Consider the following 22812-nt stretch of genomic DNA (forward strand, 5'->3'; position numbering starts at 1 on the left):
GTCACTTGAGGGAGTCAGTTTCTCTCTAGCACACACTGCATTCCTGTCCTTCTCACAGCAATGGAGAATTGATAAACTACTGTCTGGGAAGAATGTGATCCTCTCTCTTGTTGGCTGCTTCCCAACTCCTCTGGAGTTCTTATACAGTGTTCAGAACTGTTAATGACAATAGGAAGATATATAATTTCTCCTGTGGAACCATCTCACATAATTGAGAATTCTAGGGAACATTGCACTTGTTTAAAGACTTTTAAAAAACTGTTTCAGCATCAGATTTCTACTTTTGTTTTATTGTTAAATATGCCTTTGTATTCAGATCAGGCCTGTGTAGAATAATGTAGCACTTGGGGATGAAGATACAGCCCAGAAGTCCAGCACTGGAGGCTAAGATGGAGAAGACCTGCACGGCTACCATGTATTTCCCCTTTGTGCTCACATAGGTGGGCACAAAGGACACCCAAACACTGCAGAAGACCAGCATGCTGAAGGTGATCAGCTTGGCCTCATTGAAGGACCCGGGAAGCTTCCTGGCTAGGAAAGCCACTGTGAAACAGATGGCAGCCAGGAAGCCCATGTAGCCAAGGGCAATGTAAAACATGGCAACAGAGCCTTCGTTGCATTGCAGGACTATCTGTCTAGTCTGAGAATGCGTTTCAGAATCTGGGAATGGAGGAGAAATTCCCAACCAGATGGTGCAGATGACAACTTGGAGACTAGAGCAGGAAATGATAATGGAGTTGGCCAAACTCTTCCCCAGCCATCTTCTCACCTTGTTCCCTGGCTTTGTGGCCAGGAAGGCCAGCACCACAGTGATGGTTTTAGCCAACACAGAAGAGACGGCAACTGAGAAGATTATGCAGAAGGCTGTTTGTCGGAGAAGGCAGGTCACCTTCTTTGGCTGGCCAATGAACAAGAAGGAGGACAAAAAGGAAAGCAGGATGGAGGCGAGGAGTATGTAGGAGAGATCCCAGTTGTTGGCTTTGACTATAGCAGTGTCCTTGTTTTTAATGAAGACTCCTAACACAATAACCGTGGTTAACGACAAGAATAGAGCAAAGCAAGCCAGAAGAATCCCCAAGTGTTCTTTATGTGATAGGAAAATGATAATCTTGGGAACACATTTATCTCGGTCGTTGTTTGAGTACTTATCTTCTGGACACTTGGTGCAATGTTCTGCATCTGAGGAGGAGAAAAAGAGTAGATTTGGGCTCAGATGCTGATGTTGGGGAGGTAAGGAAATAAGAATGTGTAATAGGGAAAGCAATGAAAATGTTCATTATTGAAGGTCTGCACATTTATCCTGCCTTTCCTGCAAGGAGTTGGAGCTTGAGATATTTCTCATTCTGGTTTCCAAAACAACTTTATGATGTTGGATAAAGCTGAGAGGTAATACTTATTTTTAAATAATTTCCTCCAGCTCAATTCCTGGATTTAATAATAATAATAATAATAATAATAATAATAATAATAATAATACATAATTTTATTTATACCCTGCACTCCCTGGCCAGAGCTGGGCTCAGGGTGGCTAACACCAGTAAAATTACTATAAAAACATAATGGGGGGGGGGGACAATTTAAAATACAGGTTAAAATACAATTTAAAATGCAGCCTCATTTTAAAAGTAGCCCATAGATCAAAACCATAAGGGGAGGGAAATATAAGGGTCAGACTGTGCCTTGGCCAAAGGCCTGGTGGAACAGCTCTGTCTTGCAGGCCCTGCGGAAAGATGTCAATTCCTGCAGGGCCCTAGTCTCTTGTGACAGAGCGTTCCACCAAGTTGGGGCCAGTACTGAAAAGGCCCTGGCCCTAGCTGAGACCAATCTAACCATCTTGCGACTTGGGACCTCCAAAATGTTGTCATTTGTGGACCTTAAGGTCCACCGCGGGGCATACCAGGAGAGGTGGTACCATAGGTTCGTGGGTCCTAGGCCGCATAGGACTTTAAAGGTCAAAACCATCACCTTAAACCTGACCCTGTACTCCACCAGGAGCCAGTGCAGTTGAATGTGATCCCACGGCAAAGACCCTGTAAGGAGCCTCGCCGCGGCATTCTGCACCCGCTGGAGTTTCTGGGTCAGTTTCAAGGGCAGCCCTAGATTCGTAGAGCAAGTTACAATCATCAAGCCTGGAGGTGACCGTCGCATGGGTCACTGTGGCCCAATGTGAAGACATTGAACAACGGAGAAGCCAACAAAAGACCTAGATTCAAAAGTGTCTTTAGAATCTTCACACAAAATGTCTCTGGGTAACTCTCCACCCTCGTTTGATTCTCCCAAGGTATGCCTTCTCCCCTGGAGTCACCCACCTTCCTGGGTGGAGATCGTCCCTTCCACACACAAATCGCAAGCATAGCAACAAACTGGCTCTCCTTCTAGAACCAACTTGGCATATCCAGGGCGACAGCTTTCAGTACACCTGGAGCGAGGCACAGTCTAGCCATAAAGACAAGAAGGTGCATTAAGGGGAAAGTGTTAGCAGTATTTGTCTCTACTGTATTCATAGAGTTGGAAAACGAACCACAAAGATTTCTAGTCCCACTAACCCCATCTGCTTTACTTTCAAGGAAAACACTCTCAATGCAAAACAGTATGGCAGAGAAACCTCTTTGGCGTATCTGCTTACTCTGAGTTTTGCCACACTTCAGGCTTTGGGTCATCTCACACATGGCTATGCTGGGTGAATTCTACAGAGTATAACATTTGGAGGTGAGAGAAAAGGAGGCCCTGGAAAGAGATGGGTGCTGTTGCCTTCACTCCCCAAGCGAACTGAATCTGGATAGTTGTCCTATCTCGGTATCCCAGGATTGTAACAACAACAACAACAACATAATTTATTATTTATACCCCGCCCACCTGGCTGGGCTTCCCCAGCCACTCTGGGCAGCTTCCAAGAAAATATTAAAATACAGTAATGGATCAAACATCAAAAGCTTCCCTAAACAGGGCTGCCTTCAGATGTCTTCTAAAAGTCTGGTAGTTGTTGGTCTCTTTGACATCTGGTGGGAGGGCGTTCGACAGGGCGGGTGCCACTACTTCCTTGACCATCCCAGATCCCTTTCATGTCTGTGCTGCCTGTGGCAAGAGGGAGTCGTGGTGGCAGCTTATAATCGGTAGTTAAGACACAACTGGTCAAACTTACAAGGCCATTTTGCAGCAGTTGCACAAGGAAGAATGGAAGCAGAGTCAGCCAAGCTATGAAGCAGGTGTGGTTGCTGCTTCAGGTTTCAGAAGGTCTCCCCTGGCGGCACACCCATGCGCAGGTGGTGGAGAAGCACTGGCACCATCAGCACTGATTTTGGGGCAAGATCACAGCCATTTGGGACAAGATCAGCCTAAATTGGTGTGATCTTGCCTAAAATAGGCACCAATGGCAGCTTCTCTGCCAGCGGCTGATGGGCAGAGTGTGTAGTGGCAGCAGGAGCAGGTAGTTGGTGGCAGGAGCAGTGGCAGGAGCAGGACAAAGTGGCTCTTCCTGTCTCACCTTAAGTGGCGAAACAGGATGCTCCATCCTTGCCTACCTTGTTAAACTGCTTGGGCCACTCAATGACCTCTGCATTAATAATAAACTTTATCCCAGTAGATGCTTCTCTCTCTAGACTCCCGATTTTTACTCGAACAAGAGACTGATTGGGAAACATCACCCAATTCTCAATATCAAAGACAGCGGGCAGCTCCCCATTCTCATCCAAACATAGTCCACCCCTGGAAGTATTCAAACACTGGATCTCTTTTAAGAAAAGGTGAAGCTGGAACGACAGGGGAAACACCAGTGTTAAGAAACCATGAAAACATTGTGTATATCATAGTCCTGCTCAACTGGGGTTGGTGGACACCTCATCTTATCAGCCCTATTCAAGCATTCTGTTTTTATTAGAACATTTATATACAATTTCATATAAAATAATAAGGTGTAAAACAGAAAATGATCAATACAAAGTACCTCCCCCCCCAAAAAAAGTTTTAAAGTCTAACCAATATAGAAAAATAAAATACAGTACATCTCACCGTAATGGAGAAGACTGTAACCAGGAGGTCTGTATGCCTGCTCAGTCTGTGTTCAACTGTTGATGGGCAACTTCAAGGCCCAGCAGAGACAGAGGAGGAGAGGAGGAGAGTTCAACCTCAGCTAAGAAATCTGTTTCTTTCTAAGGTCACCAGGGAAGAAGCACAATATTGGAGTGGGGAGTGTTCTGAGATAATCAGCATGGGCAGAAAGGATGGCTTTCACCAGGAAATCACTAATTAGATTTGTCTCTTAAAATGCAAAAAAATAAAATAAAAATTCTCACAATTAAATTTGATTTGAGAAAAGGGGCAATGGATTGCGGTTTGCAAAAAAGGAAAGGAAATACCTGCCATGGCTGTAGCCTTTGAAGTTCCAAATATGCAGCATGTAAGGCCTGAGCCACAGCGTGAACATTAATGTAAGTGCCATAGCTGTCTTGAGACAGGGCTCCCTCCAGCTCCTCCTGGGGCAGAGTCTGCAGCTTGTCCCCTTCTCTGCACCTTGCCCAGCCTCTCACAGCCAACACATGTTTTGAATATGAGCAATGAAATACTTTCTCCCAAAAATGCTGCAGAAGGGAGGAGTCTGGTTCATAGTAGTCGCGTTGGGTGCTTCTGAAATTGCTCTTCATCACAAGGGAGAAAGAACCATGGATGTACTTGAAGAAATCTGGTGAAAAAGACGAATTCAAGTTGATGTCCTGAAAAGCTGTTGATATCCAGACTTTTGCACCAAATTCTTTCTCAAATATGCTTTGAAATGAGATGATTCGAAACCATCCCATGCGAGTGTTTTTATAGAAAACAAATACACCAACTTGTCTCCAGAGGTAAAATTCTTCACTCAGGCTGATTATTTGCTGTGGATAATTTCCTGCTAGTCTCTTTGATAAGGCAACACAAATTCCATTCTTGATCATAAGGTATGTCATGGCACTCACAAACCGTTCTCCACCATCATTGTTTGGAGCAATGAGACCAATCCACATCCATCCAAAATGTAGCAGCAACTTGACAATCCCCAGGTACTGAGTTTCTTCTTTGGGGACCACCCGGTAAAGAAAGGGAAACTCAGTTTTATCCTCCAGAACCTGAGCAATAAAGCCATAACTGATCTAGTGAGGAAAGGAAGAGATTAAGTGCTTTCTTTTGCTTGCAGTATAAAGAAAACATCCCAATCCCAAAGAAGGGCAGTGCCAAAGAATGCTCCAACTACCGCACAATTGCACTCATCTCACACGCTAGCAAGGTTATGCTTAAAATTCTACAAGGAAGGCTCAAGCAGTATGTGGACCGAGAACTCCCAGAAGTGCAAGCTGGATTTAGAAGAGGCAGAGGAACCAGGGGCCAAATTGCAAACATGCGCTGGATTATGGAGAAAGCTAGAGAGTTCCAGAAAGACATCTACTTCTGCTTCATTGACTATGCAAAAGCCTTTGACTGTGTCGACCACAGCAAACTATGGCAAGTTCTTAAAGAAATGGGAGTGCCTGATCACCTCATCTGTCTCCTGAGAAATCTCTATGTGGGACAAGAAGCTACAGTTAGAACTGGATATGGAACAACTGATTGGTTCAAAATTGGGAAAGGAGTACAACAAGGCTGTATATTGTCTCTCTGCTTATTTAACTTATAGGCAGAATTCAACATGCGAAAGGCTGGGCTGGATGAATCCCTAGCCAAAATTGATTGCCGGAAGAAATATCAGGAACCTCAGATATGCAGATGACACAACCTTGATGGCAGAAAGTGAGGAGGAATTAAAGAACCTTTATTGAGGGTGAAAGAGGAGAGCACAAAATATGGTCTGAAACTCAACATAAAAAAAAATGAAGATCATGGCCACTGGTCCCATCACCTCCTGGCAAATAGAAGGGGAAGAAATGGAGGCAGTAAGAGATTTTATTTTCTTGGGCTCCATGATCACTGCAGATGGTGACAGCAGCCACGAAATTAAAAGACGCCTACTCCTTGGGAGAAAAGCGATGACAAACCTAGACAGCATCTTAAAAAGTAGAGACATCACCTTGCCAACAAAGGTCCATATAGTAAAAGCTATGGTTTTCCCAGTAGTGATGTATGGAAGTGAAAGCTGGACCATAAAGAAGGCTGATCGCCGAAGAATTGATGCTTTTGAATTATGGTGCTGGAGAAGACTCTTGAGAGTCCCATGGACTGCAAGAAGATCAAACACATCCATTCTTAAGGAAATCAGCCCTGAGTGCTCACTGGAAGGACAGATCGTGAAGCTGAGGCTCCAGTACTTTGGCAAGCTCATGAGAAGAGAAGACTCCCTGGAGAAGACACTGATGCTGGGAAAGATGGAGGGCACAAGGAGAAGGGCCGACAGAGGACGAGATGGTTGGATAGTGTTTTCGAGCTTACCAGCATGAGTTTGACCCAACTGCGGGAGGCAGTGGAAGACAGGAGTGCCTGGCATGCTCTGGTCCAGGGGGTCACGAAGAGTCGGACACGACCAAACGACTAAGCAACAACATAAAGAAAAAATGCATTTTCTTACCAGAAATGAGAAATATCTGACAAAAAATGTGATGGGTTGGACTGATAGGAGTTTTAGTTTGAAACATCTGGTAGGTGCCGCGTTAGTGAAGGCTGAGGGGTTTTTTGGGGGGGGGAGGAGAAGAAAAGAAAAACAAGATGACCCTCAGGGTCCCTTCCAACTCTCCAATTCTATGATCTCCCTGCCCTTTGTAAAGTTTCTTCTGGACTGCCCTAAAGAGAAAGTGGGATTTTATGCAGCTGACAATGTGCACTGTCTCTCTAGGCCACTTCTTCATACCTGTGGGATTTTGTAGATGCCAGACATGGCCGAAATCTCTTTCAAGATTACAGAATTGGCCCGTTCAAGAACAGCCAGAAGGTTATTCCATCTTCCACAGCTATAGTTTGGAATATTGCTTCCACCACCTGCAAGCAAGTCTATCATGGCATCAGAAGTCATCCTTGCATTGAAATAGTTCTCATAGAGGTTGTAGCCCAGAGTGATGTTGGGCAAGAGCCTGAGGTGCTGGTTGACCTCTTGCACGGTGAACATGAAGGACAAGACATGCCAGTTGTACCACGTTTTTGTGCTGCAATAAATAGATCAGTTAGGAAATGTCACAGAATCTTAGAATTTGAGAGTTGCAAGGGACCACGAGGGCCATCTGTTCCAACTCTCTGCAATGCATGGATCTTTTGCCCAACCCTGAGATTAAGAGTCTCATGCTCCACCAACTGCACTATCCCAGCTCTTAACTGCCATTTCAAATAATGAAGGCTGATATTATTTGATGCACAAATAGTGGTCTGTATGTCCATTATGCAAGAAAAAAATGGAGATGCATGCTCTATCGCAGAAGCATAGAAGCATGCCGCAGGTGTGTGCGAAAAAGCTGAATAGTTCTTGTTCATATTGTGGTGATCTGACTTCAGTGATGAGGGAGTCCCTGGACTGTATCCTTTTATTTAAAGCATCCCCCCCCCCCGCTTTTCTGCCAAAAAAGTGACCCAGAGCACCCTAAATTTTCATTTTTAAGACAGTCTCTGTTCACAGGCATATAGTTTAAAAATACGTGACACAAAAGGAAAAGAGCTTGGGATGGTGGCAGAAAGCTTAAATTCAGGTAAGAAATATTTTTGTATGGTCTGCTGTTGAGCTGCAGTTGCATTTCTTAGAGATGATAGTAACTGGGCAATATATAAATTGTCCAATAAAAATAGAATATTGGCAGCTTGGAAATTGCCTGAGTTCTGTGCCACTCTCACCTCCCTCCTGCTGCCGAGACAATTCCATGCATGCTTTTGGCTTGAGAGCAGTACATGTGAAAAGGATCTAGGAGTCTTGGTTGACCACAAACTTGACATGAGCCAACAGTGTGACACGGCAGCTAAAAAAGCCAATGCAATTCTGGGCTGCATCAATAGGAGTATAGCATCTAGATCAAGGGAAGTAATAGTGCCACTGTATTCTGCTCTGGTCAGACCTCACCTGGAGTACTGTGTCCAGTTCTGGGCACCACAGTTCAAGAAGGACACTGACAAACTGGAACGTGTCCAGAGGAGGGCAACCAAAATGGTCAAAGGCCTGGAAACGATGCCTTATGAGGAACGGCTAAGGGAGCTGGGCATGTTTAGCCTGGAGAAGAGGAGGTTAAGGGGTGATATGATAGCCATGTTCAAATATATAAAAGGATGCCACATAGAGGAGGGAGAAAGGTTGTTTTCTGCTGCTCCAGAGAAGCGGACACGGAGCAGTGGATAGAACTTCCTGACAGTAAGAGCTGTTTGACAGTGGAATTTGCTGCCAAGGAGTGTGGTGGAGTCTCCTTCTTTGGAGGTCTTTAAGCAGAGGCTTGACAACCATATGTCAGGAGTGCTCTGATGGTGTTTCCTGCTTGGCAGGGGGTTGGACTCGATGGCCCCTGTGGTCTCTTCCAACTCTATGATTCTATGATTCCTGCTCAGATTCATTTGCATTATTCTGTTGCCATCTTCCGAAGGCAGCAGAGCAGCATAACTAGGAGTGAGCTACACCAGGGAAGACCTAGGGAACTAAGAAATAGGACATGGGGGAATCTTTTCCTGTACTCCAACTCCAATCGACCCAAGCCAGCTCCGACAGTCATAGAATCACAGGAGTGTAGAGTTGGAAGGTAACCCAAGAGTCATCAATTTCAACTCCCTACAATGCAGGAATCTCAGCTAAAGCATCCAGTGGTCAGGGATGATGGGAGCTTTAGTCCAACAATGTCTGGAAGGCCACAGGCTCCCTGGTCCTGAGATAGGGGCTCTTTCCTTATGAAATAGGAACCATTGGAATGGTGGCAGAGAAATATGGCATCCCACTTGCTATTACTTACTCCTTAATCCTGGTGAAGGGGATCTGGGAAAATACATATGGAAGCTGTTCAATAATATATTTTGGAGATATGATCCCACTAATGAGGAAGTCTCCAGGCCGGTAGTAATTGAGTGCCTCATTTTGATCTCTAATCAGATTCAAGGGACATCTTGCCTTCAGGTTCTCACAGACTCCATGGGGCATCATTAGCAACAGAAGCAGCAGCAGAAACAGAAGGAATCTCCCTCTGTCCATGCCGCCACCACCTCCTTTGTCAGTGGTTCTGCTCACCTCCAGGGCCAGCTAATTCAAAGAAGCCGAAAACTCTTGCAACACCAAAGTTAAAGTGGTTTTCCCAGTCTGGGTGGTATTCAACAAGGGCTTCAGAGATATTAAAAGTCACACAGCAACCACACATTGCCTCTCACCTGCACTAAATCTTGTCTCAATCTGTCTCAGGGACAGGAATTGTTCTCTGCATCCACTTTATTTTCCAGGCACAGTAGAATTAATAGCCTTACGCTGTTGTTGATCTTGGTGCTTAGTCAACCTCCAAAAATATCTCGAGCTTTTAGAAAAATACATCACTGTGATTTTGATAATTACAGGTTTTGCGTCTACAACTTTCTTGAGACTCAAATGGCCGAAGCAGAGCTGGAGAAAAACATGTTTGCAATGTGCATCTCCAAAGTCTAACATGACTCAATGAGGGTGGGTGGTGGGGAATTTGTCCTGAATTTTGGTCACAGGAACCTAAGAAGATCCTGGCAGCTGGATCAAACCAAAGTGCCATCTAGTCCAGCTCCATGGATCTCCCAGTAGTGAATAATCTCTGGGAAGCTCACATTCAGGGCAAGAAATATAGGGCATGAGCATATAAGACCCACGAAAAAATAGGGATGGGAGCAAATATACATTATACTGAAGATTCAGTCAGGATCAAGAGTCTATGCCCGTGAGAGCTAAGCTCTTCACTCGAAAACAATCATCTGTCCAAAACAATAGCAACCTCTCACCCTTCCTTAGTCTAGGGTCCCTTAGGAGACTGCAGTTGAGAACATTGTAGAGTATAACACTGGAGCAAGAGAATGCTGAATTACCCATACAAATGGCTATGCCTTAAATAAAGTTTGGGAAGAAGAGTTTGGATTTGATATCCCACTTTATCACTACCCGAAGGAGTCTCAAAGCAGCTAACATTCTCCTTTTCCTTCCTCCCCCACAACAAACACTCTGTGAGGTGAGTGGGGCTGAGAGACTTCAAAGAAGTGTGACTGGCCCAAGGTCACCCAGCAGCTGCATGTGGAGGAGCGGAGACGCGAAGCCGGTTCCCCAGATTACGAGTCTACCACTCTTAACCACTACACCACACTGGTTCTCATAGGACCTCATTGATTCTTCTGTAAAAGGGCAGAGGGAATTCTCATATGAAAAAGGAACATTAAACACTTCCTTTGAAATGTACAGTTCAATATTTATTCCTTGGGATTACCATTGTGCCCGCATGACATAAATTTGGGGAAACAAACTTTTTCTTCAAAATGTCAAGGTGTCATAAATAAAGCAAATGTGTGTATCAGTGTTTGCATGGAACTAAAACTCATCCCTGGAGTAACTGATAAACAGGTATAGCTAGATCATTTACCAATTTAATCTGCCACTCTGGAGTCAAGAAATCTAGTTGTTATATGGTCAGGTCACAAACAGAGTAAAGCTGGAGGGCACCTGGGAGGGATCCGGTAGCTCAGGTGCCCTGCAGTCAGCACTGTCCACAAAAGTGCCAGGAATTCAGCCTACACTCGAGTAGGACCCTGGCAGAGACACATGCCCGACTGGCATGTTACCTCCCTCCTGGTCAATCGTTGGGGAGCTTCATAAGCTTTCTTCAGCCCGAACATCACAGCGACCGATGCCAACAGACACCGGCACACTTAGGGATCCGCAGAGTTTGCACACCTTGCATGACAGAACTCAGCATTTTGGCTAATCTACTTTATTTACATATAAACACACACGGAGCGCTGCAACATGGCTCCTTCTCTCTATAGCATCAGACAGCAAAGAGAAATAGAACAATAGTCCCACTTCACAGAACACAGTTACACAAACATCCTGCTTCCGTCACTTCCCACTCTGTGGAGTCAAAACATATACCGTCATGTGAAAGACAAAAATCCCATGACCGCAATCATGAAGCAGGAATTCTAAAAAAAGCAGTGTGGGGTCGGCCTATGCCCACTGCATCCCCCTTAGTCACCATCCACCTGGAGGGTATCTGAGAAGGACACAGTAGCTCTGACAGTGTTCCCCACCCATGGGAGAAGAATCCCCTAGTGTGATCACAGACAGCAATATCCCTTAAAATCTGATCTAAAACTGTGTAGGGATGTGATCCAGGGCTTCTTTTTCATCGTTTGTGATTAATAAAAGGTAAAGAGAGATGTATATTTAAGTATACACATTCCCATGACAACTATGCGGTTTTCATTACAACTGTAGCGGGAAACGGGTGTCAAAACTGAATATGTGAAGAATTAGATGCCATTTTTAGCTTTTGCTGTCAGTTGTCCCTTTGTGTTCAGATCGGGTCTCAGTATAATAATGTAGCACTTTGGGATGAAGATGCAGCCCAGAAGCCCAGCACTGGAGGCTAAGATAGAGAAGATCTGCACGGCTACCATGTACTTCCCCTTGGTGCTCAGGTAGGTGGGCACAAAGGACACCCAAACACTGCAGAAGACCAGCATGCTGAAGGTGATCAGCTTGGCTTCATTGAAGGCCCCAGGCAGCTTCCTGGCCAGGAAAGCCACTGTGAAGCAGATGGCAGCCAGGAAGCCCATGTAGCCAAGGGCACAATAAAACATGGCAACAGACCCTTCATTGCACTGCAGGATGATCTCTCGGGGCTGGGAGCGCATGTCAGAGTCTGGGAATGGGGGAGAGATCCCCAGCCAGATGGTGCAGATGACAACTTGGACACCGGAGCAGGAAATGACAATGGAGTTGGCCAAACTCTTTCCCAGCCATTTCCTCACCCTGTTCCCTGGCTTTGTGGCCAGGAAGGCCAGCACCACAGTGATGGTTTTTGCCAAAACAGAAGAGACAGCAGCTGAGAAGATGATGCTGAAGACCATTTGCTGGAGAAGGCAGTTCTCTTTTCCTGGCTCGCCAATGAAGAGGAGGGAGGAGGAAAAGGAAATCAGGAGGAAGATGAGGAGGATGTATGAGAGGTCCCTGTTGTTGGCTTTGACTATTGGGGTTTCTTTATATTTAATGAAGATTCCTAAAATGAAGGCTGTGATTAAAGACAAGGATATAGCAGTGGAAGCTAGTAGGCTCCCCAAAGGGTTTTCATAGGCCAGGAATGTAATAACTTTGGGAACACATTGATCTCGGTACGTGTTTGAGTGTTGATCTTCTGGACATTTGGTGCAATGTTCTGCATCTGAGGAGGAGAAAAAGGGTGCCTTAGTATCGTTTAGATATCTGCATAGCCTTCTGTGCTGCGTTACATATATTTTTTAAGATGCTGATGTCAGCAAGGAAATGAACAAAATTTCTTTTTTCAATACCTAATTTACTGTTTAACATTGTACCATCCCTTGCCTCCAAGGAAATGGAGGTGTTGCATAAAGTTTTCACCCATTTTTATCTTCAAAATAATCCTGTATTGTGATGTAGGAAATGCAGAGAGGCTCCACAGAGATGGTGTCTTCGCTGTACAGCTTTTGCCATATAGTGAAGACACATCTCTTTACTTTAATTGTAGATATTTTTCATTGTTGGCCCATCTGAATTTATATGGTTCTGTTCCATGTGAATGGGTTTTCTTTTATAGAAATATTTGACCTCTGAAGGCACTGTTATTGACTCTCTATGATCACCTGCTTGTAGCCCACAGATTGCTTCCCTGAGATCATTTGTTTCAAACAAATTCCTTGAATTAATAAAGCTGATTAAAGATATAGAAGTCAAAAAAGGGTTAACATTCAAAATAAATCCTCAGAGTCTTTATAGAAAGTGAATGTTTTCCCTGTTGACATTCTCCCAAGCAATGCCCTCACCCTTGGAGTCACCCACCTTCCTGAGTGGATATTGTCCCTTCCATACATGGAGCACATACATAGCAGCAAACTGGCTCTCCTTCTGGAACCACTTTGGCAAATCCAAGCTGACAGCTTTTGGTACACCTGGAGCAAGGCACAGTCTAATCATAAAGAGAAGATTGTGCATTAAAGGAAACGTGTTAGGAGTATTTGTGTTTACGGGATTCATATGAAGTTTGGAATTTGAATTTGCAAATGACTCAGCAGGATCTTAATTCTCACTGACCCAAGGCATTATTATTTTTCAGGGAAGCAATTTGCAGAAGAAAGGCATGGCTGGGAGACCCCTTTGGTGTGCTTCTTGTTGGTTCCAACATTTAGATTCAAAACATATATTAAAAAACATAATAAAGCATAAAACATTAAAAAAAAAACTTCCCTATACAGGGCTGCCTTCAGGTGTCTTCTACAAGTTGTATAGTTACTTTCCCCATTGGCTCGGGGGAGTCACATAACTCCATACCATCCAACATTTCTCTGATGAAAATAGGGACGTTCTAAGGAAAAGAGGGGACGCTGGTGGCGCTGTGGGTTAAACCACAGAGCCCAGGGCTTGCTGATCGGAAGGTTGGCAGTTCGAATCCCCGCAATGGGGTGAGCTCCCGTTGCTCCATCCCTGCTCCTGCCAACCTATCAGTTCGAAAGCACGTCAGAGTGCAAGTAGATAAATAGGTACCGCTACGGCGGGAAGGTAAACGGTGTTTCTGTGCGCTGCTCTGGTTCGCCAGAAGCAGCTTAGTCCTGCTGGCCACATGACCCGGAAGCTGTACACTGGCTCCCTCGGCCAGTAAAGCTAGATGAGTGCCGCAACCCCAGAGTCGTCTACCACATGACCTCTAACTGTCAGGGTCCCTTTACCTTTACCTAAGGAAAAGAGGGGCATTCTGAGATCAAATCAGAAACTGGGATGGTTTCTGTAAATCCAGGACTGTCTCTGGAAAATAGGGACACTTGGGCTTTTGGAATTATCCAGCAAATGATTTGAGCTTACCAGATGTCACATCAATAAAGTTTCCTCTACCTTGTTAAACCATGTGGGCCACACTATGGCTTCCAAGTTAATGGTGAACTTTATCTCAGTAGAAGTCTCTCTCTCTATGCTCCCAATTTTCACTCTAAAACGAGACTTATTAGGAAACATCACCCAGTTCTCAATATCATAGTTGTTTGGCAGCTCCCCATTCTCATCCAAATGCAGGCTTCCCATGGAAGTATTCAGAAACTGGACCTCTCTCAGGAAAGAGTGCAGCTGGAATGACAAGGAAAGGCCCAGTGCAAAAAAATAAATAATGAAACCCTATTGAGTATCTCAGCCCTACACATTTTGAGTTCCTATGAATTGGGGCCAGTGTGCATCTCGTCTGTTCTGATAAGCCCTGATAGGCATTCCATTTTATTTATTTAACCATTCAAAGACCACCTTTTATATAGAATAACGAGGTGCTGTACAGAATAAGATCAATACAAAAAAATGTGGCTGGATCTACACAGATATAAAAAATGCTATTAAAAAACACTATAAAATGTAAAGGTAAAAGGTAAAGGTACCCCTGCCCGTACGGGCCAGTCTTGACAGACTCTAGGGTTGTGCGCCCATCTCACTCAAGAGGCCGGGGGCCAGCGCTGTCCGAAGACACTTCCGGGTCACGTGGCCAGCGTGACAAGCTGCACCTGGCGAGCCAGAGCCGCACACGGAAACGCCGTTTACCTTCCCGCCGGTAAGCGGTCCCTATTTATCTACTTGCACCCGGAGGTGCTTTTGAACTGCTAGGTTGGCAGGCGCTGGGACCGAGCAACGGGAGCGCACCCCGCCGCGGGGATTCAAACCACCGACCTTTCGATTGGCAAGCCCTAGGCGCTGAGGCTTTTACCCACAGCGCCACCCGCGTCCCACTATAAAATGTACTCCAATGCAATTTAGCATTGACTTCAGATAGTAGATCTACAGTCGGTATTACACATCAGTGTAATGGGAAGCCTTTCTGAATAGCTTTGTTAGAAGTAGCTGGTGAGACACCATTACCCCGACACCCTCTGTATCTCTATAGAAGTTATTCCATGGTATGGGGGCCATTACAGAGAAGACCCTCGCAGGTCTACTCACAGTCAAGAGCAGCCTATGAGGGGGATCTGTGGTTGTATTAAGCATCCCCACTTTCTGATGCAAATATGTAAAAGAAAGGGAAACTTTTACACTTGCAAACTTCCATGTGAAATGGAACATTGATCACTCAGATCATGTGGAAGCCTGCAGATATGAAGTCTCTCCCTTCCCTTCAGACAGCAGCAGCTTTTGGTAGAACTTGCACAACTCCACAAGGGAGGGCACAGTTTTGCATAATATTTCATTGTGCTTATTTATGAGCACAGAGGTAAATTTAGTAACAATTACTATGTGTGCATTCTGGAATGGTTGAAGGTAATTTTGTTCAAACAAGGTGTTATAGAAAGATGAAAAGTCCTCTGCTTTTCATACTATTTTTACATTCTTGCATTGTGTTTTATTCTATCCACAGCTGTTTTGTAATGTTAAACCACCTTGAGGATTTTTTGGTGGGGGGGAGCAAAGAGTGTTATATAAAGCTTTTAATAGAAACTTGCTATTTTCTATTTTGCCAACAAAGGTCCGTATAGTTAAAGCTATGGTTTTCCCAGTAGTGATGTATGGAAGTGAGAGCTGGACCATAAAGAAGGCTGATCACCGAAGAATTGATACTTGTGAATTATGGTGCTGGAGGAGACTCTTGAGAGTCCCATGGACTGCAAGAAGATCAAACCTATCCATTCTGAAGGAAATCAGCCCTGAGTACTCACTGGAAGGACAGATCGTGAAGCTGAGTCTCCAATATTTTGGCCACCTCATGAGAAGAGAAGACTCCCTGGAACAGACCCTGATGTTGGAAAAGATGGAGGGCACAAGGAGAAGGGGACGACAAAGGACGAGATGGTTGGACGGTGTTGTCAAAGCTACCAGCATGAGTTTGACTAAACTGCTGGAGACAGTGGAAAACAGAAGTGCCTGGCGTGCTCTGGTCCATGGGGTCACGAAGAGTCGGACATGACTAAACGACTAAACAACATTTTCTAGAGCCATAGCTATGGGGCTGGGGGCTAGCCAGGTGTTGCATTTTTTTGCCCCAGGTGAAGCTTCCAGAGGGGTGCCATTAGGCTCCCAGCCTGTGCATGTGTGCATGCAAATGTGCATGCAATGCGCATGGGGGTGTGCCAAACTGGGTCTTTGACCCAGGTGAAATACAGCCTAGTTTCACCCCTGCCAGAAAGGGCAGAAATGTTTGCCTTCTCCATGGGCCTTACTAATTAGAATTTCCTCCAAAATGGAGATGAGGAGATGGGTAAGTTTCATTCCAGAGTTGGGTTAATGGTTTGCAGTTTGCAAAAAGGGAAAGGGAATACCTGCCATGGCTGCAGCTTTTGATGCTCCAACCTGTCTCTTCCACCCACCATGAACATGAATTTTGATCTGGCTGAATATGTGGCTTTTAAGGCCTGAGCCACAGCTTGGATACTGAAGTACGTGATGTAGCTGTCTTGAGACAGGGCTCTCTCCAGCTCCTGTTGGGGCAGCGTCTCCAGTTTCTCCTTCTCTCTGCATCTTGTCCGACCTTTTACAGCCAACATGTGCTTTGAATATGAGCAACGGAATGCTTTATTGATAAACTGTCCAAGAAGATTGGATTCTGGTACATAGTATTGGTATTTTCTCCTTATTTGGGGCTTCATTATAAAGGACAAAGAGCCATGGATGTACTGGAAGTAATTTGGAGGAGCAGACAAATGCACATTAATTTCCTGAAAACTTGTTGAGATCCAGACTTTTGTTCCAATTTCTTTCTCGAATTTTTTTTGAAATTGCATGATCGGATTCCATCCCAAGCGAGTGATTTCATAGTAAACAAATACATTGACTTGCTTCCATATGGCAACTGGTTTACTCAGTCTGAACATTTCAAGTTGATTGTTTTCTGGTATTCTTTTTTCTAAGGCAATGCAAATTCCACTCTTGATAGTCAGGGATGTCAGGGCACTCACAAACCTTTCTCCATTGTCATTGTCTGGAAAAATGAGGCCGATCCAAGTCCATCTGAAATGCAGAAGCAACTTGACAATCCCCCGGTACTGAATTTCTTCTTTGGGCATCATCCGGTAGACAAAAGGGAACTGGGCTTTATTATTACGAAGCTGATGTGTAAAGCCACAACTGACCTTGTGAGGAAATGAAGAAAAAAGTGTGCAATTGCCAATCAAAATAGGGAAGAGATATTTATTTACCTGAAATGATTAAAATATTGTGCTGGCAGGAGCTGATGGGAATTTTGGTCTGAAATATCTGGAGGGTGCCAAGTTGGCAGAGGCCAGAATAAAGGTCCCTGGATCAGATATTATGCTATAGCTAAGGAATTCCGACTTTGCGATGTCCCTTCTAGACTCACATGAAGAGTAAGTGGAATTCTATGCTGCTAAAGTTGTCCTCTGTCTTTCTATCCACACGACTTCATACCTGTGGGATTTTGTAGATGCCTGACATGTCCGAAATTTCTTTTGAGATGACGGAATCAGCCCCTTCAAGAACAGCCAAAAGTTTATTCCTTTTTCCACAGCTGTAGTTTGGAATATTGCTTGTGCCAAGGTCCAACATTGCACTGGAAGTTGTCCTTCTATCAAAATAGTTCTCATAGAGATTGTAGCCCAGGGTGATGTTGGGTAGGATCCTGGGATCCAGATTGATCTCCTGGACGGTGAACAAGAAGAGTAAGATGTACCAGTAGTAGTAACTTTTTGAACTGCAATAAAGAAATCAAAAGGTGTCAAACCACTATTCACAATTTAATGGAAACCAACATTGTCTTCAAATCATGGTTTGTAGATCCAGTATGTATTGGCATGCAGAGGGCCGGGAGGCCAGCTGGCCAGTCCTGGCTAGGTCGTTCCCTTCCAGCTGTCCCTCTGCGAAGACCATCACCTCTGCTCCGACGTAAATCAGCAACCCGGGCTTCTGAGCCAGGGCACACTACCAGCAGATCAAATTGCACACACAGAATAGGCGTGAGGCTTGTGGAAGCATACTACAACTACAGATTTATTAATCATAAATCAGGACAAAGAAACATGTCATCTTTCTCTCTCGTCGTCTCAGAGAGAACAGCCAAAGCGAAAACTATACACAAATGGAAGTTCCCAGGAAGCTGTGCTGGAATGTAAACAGACATGCAACACGTAACAATCCCATGTTTGTGGGAGGTGGAATAGAATAAGGTGGAATAAAGTGGAATAGAAATGTCAAACAGTATTATTATTCATAGTAAGGTAAAGGTAAAGGTACCCCTGCCCGTACAGGCCAGTCGTGTCCGACTCTAGGGTTGCGTGCTCATCTCGCTCTAGAGGCCGTGAGCCGGCGCCGTCCGAAGACACTTCCAGGTCACGTGGCCAGCGTGACGAAGCTGCAGCTGGCGAGCCAGCACCAGCGCAGCACACGGAAACGCCGTTTACCTTCCCGCTATAAAGCGGTACCTATTTATCTACTTGCACTTAAGAGTGCTTTCGAACTGCTAGGTGGGCAGGAGCTGGGACCGAGCGACGGGAGCTCATCCCCGCGGGGATTCGAACCGCCGACCATACGATCGGCAAGTCCTAGGCACTGAGGCTTTACCCACAGCGCCTCTTGCGTCCCTGTATTATTCATAGTAGTGTATATTTATACTCCACCTTTACCCCAATGGGACTCAGAACAGCTTACAGATAAAAAATGAAAGGAAAAAAATCCAGGCTTTTCAGAAATTCCCTATGTTTCATGCCACCCTCACTCTCCTCATGCAGGTGGGATATTTTAATTCTCAAACAGGTGCATTAATTCAATGCATTATTTTTATCTCCAGCAAGTCATTTGCATTTTTCTGTTGCCATTTTCAACAGGCAGCACAGCAGCTTAGCTAGAGCAGCATTTTAGCCAGGAAGAGCCAGGGAACAAGAAAATAGGACAGATGTGGGGAGGATCCTGCTGCTGGACTCCAACTCCCATCAGCCTCAGCCACCAGGGCAAATGATTGGCAGCTTTAATTCAGCAATTGCTAGGGGATCACAGGCTCCCAGACCTGAAATAATAGCCGTTTCCCTGATATATGCAAAACTTTGGAATGATGATGACATTCATCTGCCTATAATTACTTACACTAGAAGCTGTGGTGAAGGGGTCTGGGAAAAGTTGTATGGCCATTGTTTATAAATATTTCTTGGAGATATAATCCCATTAATGAAGAATTCACCAGGCCGGTAGAAATTGAATGCTTCGGTTTTTCCCTTGATCATATTCAAAGAGCATGTTGCCTTCAGCTTCCCACATACTTCATGGGGCATTAGCAGCAGCAGTAGCAACAGCAGGAATATCATTCTGCCTCTGTGGTTGCTTTTACCTCCAGAGACAGTTAAGCAGAAGAAGCGAAAAACTCTTGCAAGACCAAAGCTGGTGTGGTTTCACCAGTATGCATGCTGTTCAGCTATGGCTTCAGAGCCATAAAACCTCAAACAGGAATATATCCCTCTTCCCCTATGGGAAATCGTGACTCAGTCTGTCTCTGACACTTTCCAAAAAACTCACAGCGCAGCAAATAACCACTTGCTTCTATTCTTTCTGATGCTTTGGAAAGTTGCAGAAACACCTTTGGCAAGAACAAATCACTATGATTTGGATAATTATAAGGCAAAGAAATTTCTTCTCTGCAACATTCTGGAGTCTCTTGGTGACTTGAGGGGCAGACGCAGAGCTGGAGAGAAACATATTTGCAAAAAGTCACAGATGTGGCTCCAAGGTTTGAGGTATGATCCAGCATGCCTCTTAGTTGTCTCTTAGCAAAGTTTAGGCCAAACTCCACACACACCCAACAGACACATAGACTCACTGGAGACTCACTGGAGAGCCAGTGTGGTGTAGTGGTTAAGAGCGGTGGACTCATAATGTGGCGAACTGGGTTTGATTCCCCGCTCCTCCACATGCAGCTGCTGGGTGACCTTGGGTTAGTCACACTTCTCTGAAGTCTCTCAGCCTCACTCACCTCACAGAGTGGTTGTTGTGGGGGAGGAAGGGAAAAGGAGATTGTTAGCCACTTTGAGACTCCTTTGGGTAGTGATAAAGCGGGGTATCAAATCCAAACTTCTTCTCTTCTTCTTCTTCGTAGAATTGTAGAATTGGAAGGGATCCTGCGGGTCATCTAGTGCAATTCCCACATTCCTTCAGGTCCTAGTCTCCAGGGCAGGCTAAAGCAAGCTCGCTCCACCTTCCATGGGACAGCCCTTTAGATATGCCTCTCACATCTCCTCTCACTGTCCTCTTCTCCAGGCTAAACATAGCCAACTCTCTCAACCATTTATCATAAGGCTTCCAGACCCTTGATCATCTTGGTTGCCCTCCACTGCACATGTTCCATGCTATTGCTTCCCTTGTTCTGGGCACTATACGTTTGATGATGCAACCTAGAATAATGTTAGCTTTTCCACTGCTACATCATACTGTTGACTCATGTTAAGCTTATGGTCTACTAAGCCTCCTAGATCCTTTACACATGTATTACTGGCAAGCCACATGTCCCGCATCTTAAAGTTGTGCAGCTGGTTCATCCTGCCTAAGTTTCGAACCTGACATTTGCATGCCAAGGCCCCGTGACCAAGTCACTCCTTGTGTATTGAGTCACCTGATAAGACATTAGCATATAGATTTTGGGTTTAAAGAGGTCACAACTTTATCGGATACAGATGAAAAAGGTTTGGCATAGGCATTGGGTGAAGACATTTAACTAAATCCAGCCCATCTTCTAGGGTGCTTATCTAAGGGTAACTGACACCATGGGAAGGGGGGACTATGACCTACATCAAATAGGGGTACCCCTTGAGGGTTCCCTTTGGAGGAGTGCTATGGCATCCCGACAGAAGCAACTCCTTGCATATCCCTTAAACAGGTTTCCCTAAACTAAGGAGGGGCAGGCAGAGGCTACAACCTCCCCTCCAGCTAAGACTAAGGCTTACCCAATACCTAACCTAACAAAGTTATAATGATTGCTGTGAAGTAGGTGAAAACCAAGTAGTCGGTGCCAATTTGCCAAGTGGAAAAAGTCCTGCTTGGTCCTGAAGACAGGGGCCTAAAAAGTCCATAGCAAGGTCTTAGCAAGAAAGAAAAAACATATAAAATAGAATTGGATGGTGGGATATACAACAGAAAAGCCGAGATTCCGGAACAAAAGACTGATCTGTCATTAATCAAAAACTATAGGCCAATTTCATTATTAAGTAACGATGATAATTTTTTTGCAAACATGTTTTGTTGTTGTTTAGTCGTTTAGTCGTGTCCGACTCTTTGTGACCCCATGGACCAGAGCACGCCAGGCACTCCTATCTTCCACTGCCTCCTGCAGTTTGGTCAGACTCATGTTTGTAGCTTCGAGAACGCTGTCTAACCATCTTGTCCTCTGTCGTCCCCTTCTTCTTGTGCCCTCCATCTTTCCCAACATCAGGGTCTTTTCCAGAGAGTCTTCTCTTCTCATGAGGTGGCCAATAGAATGAAAGGAATATTGTTAGATATAATACTTCATGACCAAGCAGTATTTCTTCCAGGTCATTAGATGAAAGATAATATAAGGAACATAATTGATGTCATAGAGTACATGGAGGTAGGAAATGAAAAACAAGCAGCCTTGATTTTTATTGACACTGAAAATATGAAACACTGAAATTTCTTAGTCATTTATGCATAAGTTATTAGAAGAGATAAATTTCGGGGAGAGGTTCAGAAGAGGAATAGATGCAATTTATTCAAAGCAACAGGCAAGATTAATTGAGAATAGTGTTATTACTGAGAAATGCAAAATTTTGAAAGAGACAAGACAAGAATGCCCCTTGTCACCATTATTGTTTATCTTAGTATTAGAGGTTCTGGTGAGAAATATAAGAGCAGAAGAAACCACCAGAAGAATAAAAGTAGGAAATAAACCAAATAAATTTAAAGCATTTGCGGATGGCCTTGTGATAACAGTTGAAGACCCTATAAGTAAAGGTAAAGGTAAAGGTACCCCTGCCCGTACGGGCCAGTCTTGACAGACTCTAGGGTTGTGCGCCCATCTCACTCAAGAGGCCGGGGGCCAGCGCTGTCCGGAGACACTTCCGGGTCACGTGGCCAGCGTGACAAAGCCGCATCTGGCGAGCCAGCGCAGCACACGGAAACGCTGTTTACCTTCCCGCCAGTAAGCGGTCCCTATTTATCTACTTGCACCCGGAGGTGCTTTCGAACTGCTAGGTTGGCAGGCGCTGGGACCGAGCAACGGGAGCTCACCCCGCCACGGGGATTCGAACCGCCGACCTTTCGATCGGCAAGCCCTAGGCGCTGAGGCTTTTACCCACAGCGCCACCCGCGTCCCTTTAAACTCCCTATAAACTCATTACCAAAAGTATTAGGAAAAAATACCAGAATTTGGACAAGTAACATGTTTTAAATTGAATAAAAATAAGACTAAGCTTTTAGTGAAGAATGTTTCAGAGCAAGCTAAAAAGGAGATATAGCAGAAGAGATAAGTCTGTATAAAAAAGTTAAATATTTGGGAATATGGTTGACAGTCAAGAATATTAATATATTTAAAGATAATTATGGAAAATTATGGAAATAAATAAAAAGGAATTTAGAAATTTGGGGAAGGATGAGTTTGTCATTACTGGGTAGAATTAAGATGAACGTATTGCCAAAAATGTTGTTTTTATTTCAGTCAATCCCGGTGGTAAGCAGTGTGAGCTGTTTCAAAGAATGGCAAAAAGGCATTAGAAGATTTATCTGAAGAGGGGGAAACCCAAGAATTAAAC

The 22812-nt window shown here is 44.6% G+C and overlaps 2 protein-coding genes across 2 annotated transcripts; both read right to left on the reverse strand.

The window, feature by feature from the left end:
* Nucleotides 1-277: 277 nt before the first annotated feature.
* Nucleotides 278-7808, reverse strand: LOC144326804 (vomeronasal type-2 receptor 26-like). The gene is made up of 6 exons (XM_077923643.1): nucleotides 7777-7808; nucleotides 6809-7100; nucleotides 4827-5123; nucleotides 3522-3749; nucleotides 2310-2436; nucleotides 278-1179 (listed from the first exon to the last, which is right to left on the reverse strand). Exons 1-6 carry the CDS (start codon nucleotides 7806-7808, stop codon nucleotides 278-280), a joined length of 1878 nt encoding a protein of 625 aa, XP_077779769.1.
* A 3577-nt stretch (nucleotides 7809-11385) lies between these two features.
* Nucleotides 11386-19322, reverse strand: LOC144326805 (vomeronasal type-2 receptor 26-like). Its single transcript, XM_077923644.1, has 5 exons — nucleotides 19318-19322; nucleotides 17477-17759; nucleotides 16372-16599; nucleotides 12932-13058; nucleotides 11386-12296 (listed from the first exon to the last, which is right to left on the reverse strand). Exons 1-5 carry the CDS (start codon nucleotides 19320-19322, stop codon nucleotides 11386-11388), a joined length of 1554 nt encoding a protein of 517 aa, XP_077779770.1.
* Between the last annotated feature and the right edge of the window lie 3490 nt (nucleotides 19323-22812).

This window comes from Podarcis muralis, chromosome 2, assembly GCF_964188315.1.
Source record: "Podarcis muralis chromosome 2, rPodMur119.hap1.1, whole genome shotgun sequence".
Taxonomy (NCBI): Eukaryota; Metazoa; Chordata; class Lepidosauria; order Squamata; family Lacertidae; genus Podarcis; species Podarcis muralis.